The sequence below is a fragment of the Camelina sativa genome, unplaced genomic scaffold (assembly GCF_000633955.1).
Source record: "Camelina sativa cultivar DH55 unplaced genomic scaffold, Cs unpScaffold13348, whole genome shotgun sequence".
Lineage (NCBI taxonomy): Eukaryota > Viridiplantae > Streptophyta > Magnoliopsida > Brassicales > Brassicaceae > Camelina > Camelina sativa.
The window spans coordinates 1-343 of NW_010934383.1; the positions used below are offsets into that span (position 1 = coordinate 1).

General features: G+C 47.8%; 1 protein-coding gene across 1 annotated transcript; it reads right to left on the reverse strand.

The window, feature by feature from the left end:
- Positions 1-4: 4 nt before the first annotated feature.
- LOC109132028 (polyadenylate-binding protein RBP47C'-like) lies at positions 5-340 on the reverse strand (the record flags this gene model as incomplete). The annotated part of the gene is made up of 1 exon (XM_019243177.1): positions 5-340. A coding segment is annotated over one exon (336 nt), but the record flags the coding sequence as incomplete, so codon positions are not given.
- Between the last annotated feature and the right edge of the window lie 3 nt (positions 341-343).

The window sequence follows — 343 nt, forward strand, 5'->3', positions numbered from 1 at the left end:
TCTTCCTCGGGGTAGCAGGACCGATACGCATAGCTCTACTAGAACACTTAACACCATTCATCTCAGTCATGGCTTTGGTCCTTTCATTATCATCACCAAACCTCACAAAGCCGTAGCCTTTCGATCTTCTAGTAGTAGCATCAAAGACAACTTTAGCAGCTTTAACCGACGGGTACTTCTCAGAGAACGTCTCGTGCAGCAAAGTATCAGACACATCCGGAGCCAAATCCCCCACGAAGATAGAGAGATCAGGTCCATTGTTCTCCAACCGCTTCTCACCGGTGCTAAAACTAGCCCAGTTCAAACGGAAAGGCTGCTCAGTAGTTGGCATAGTCGCTCCATT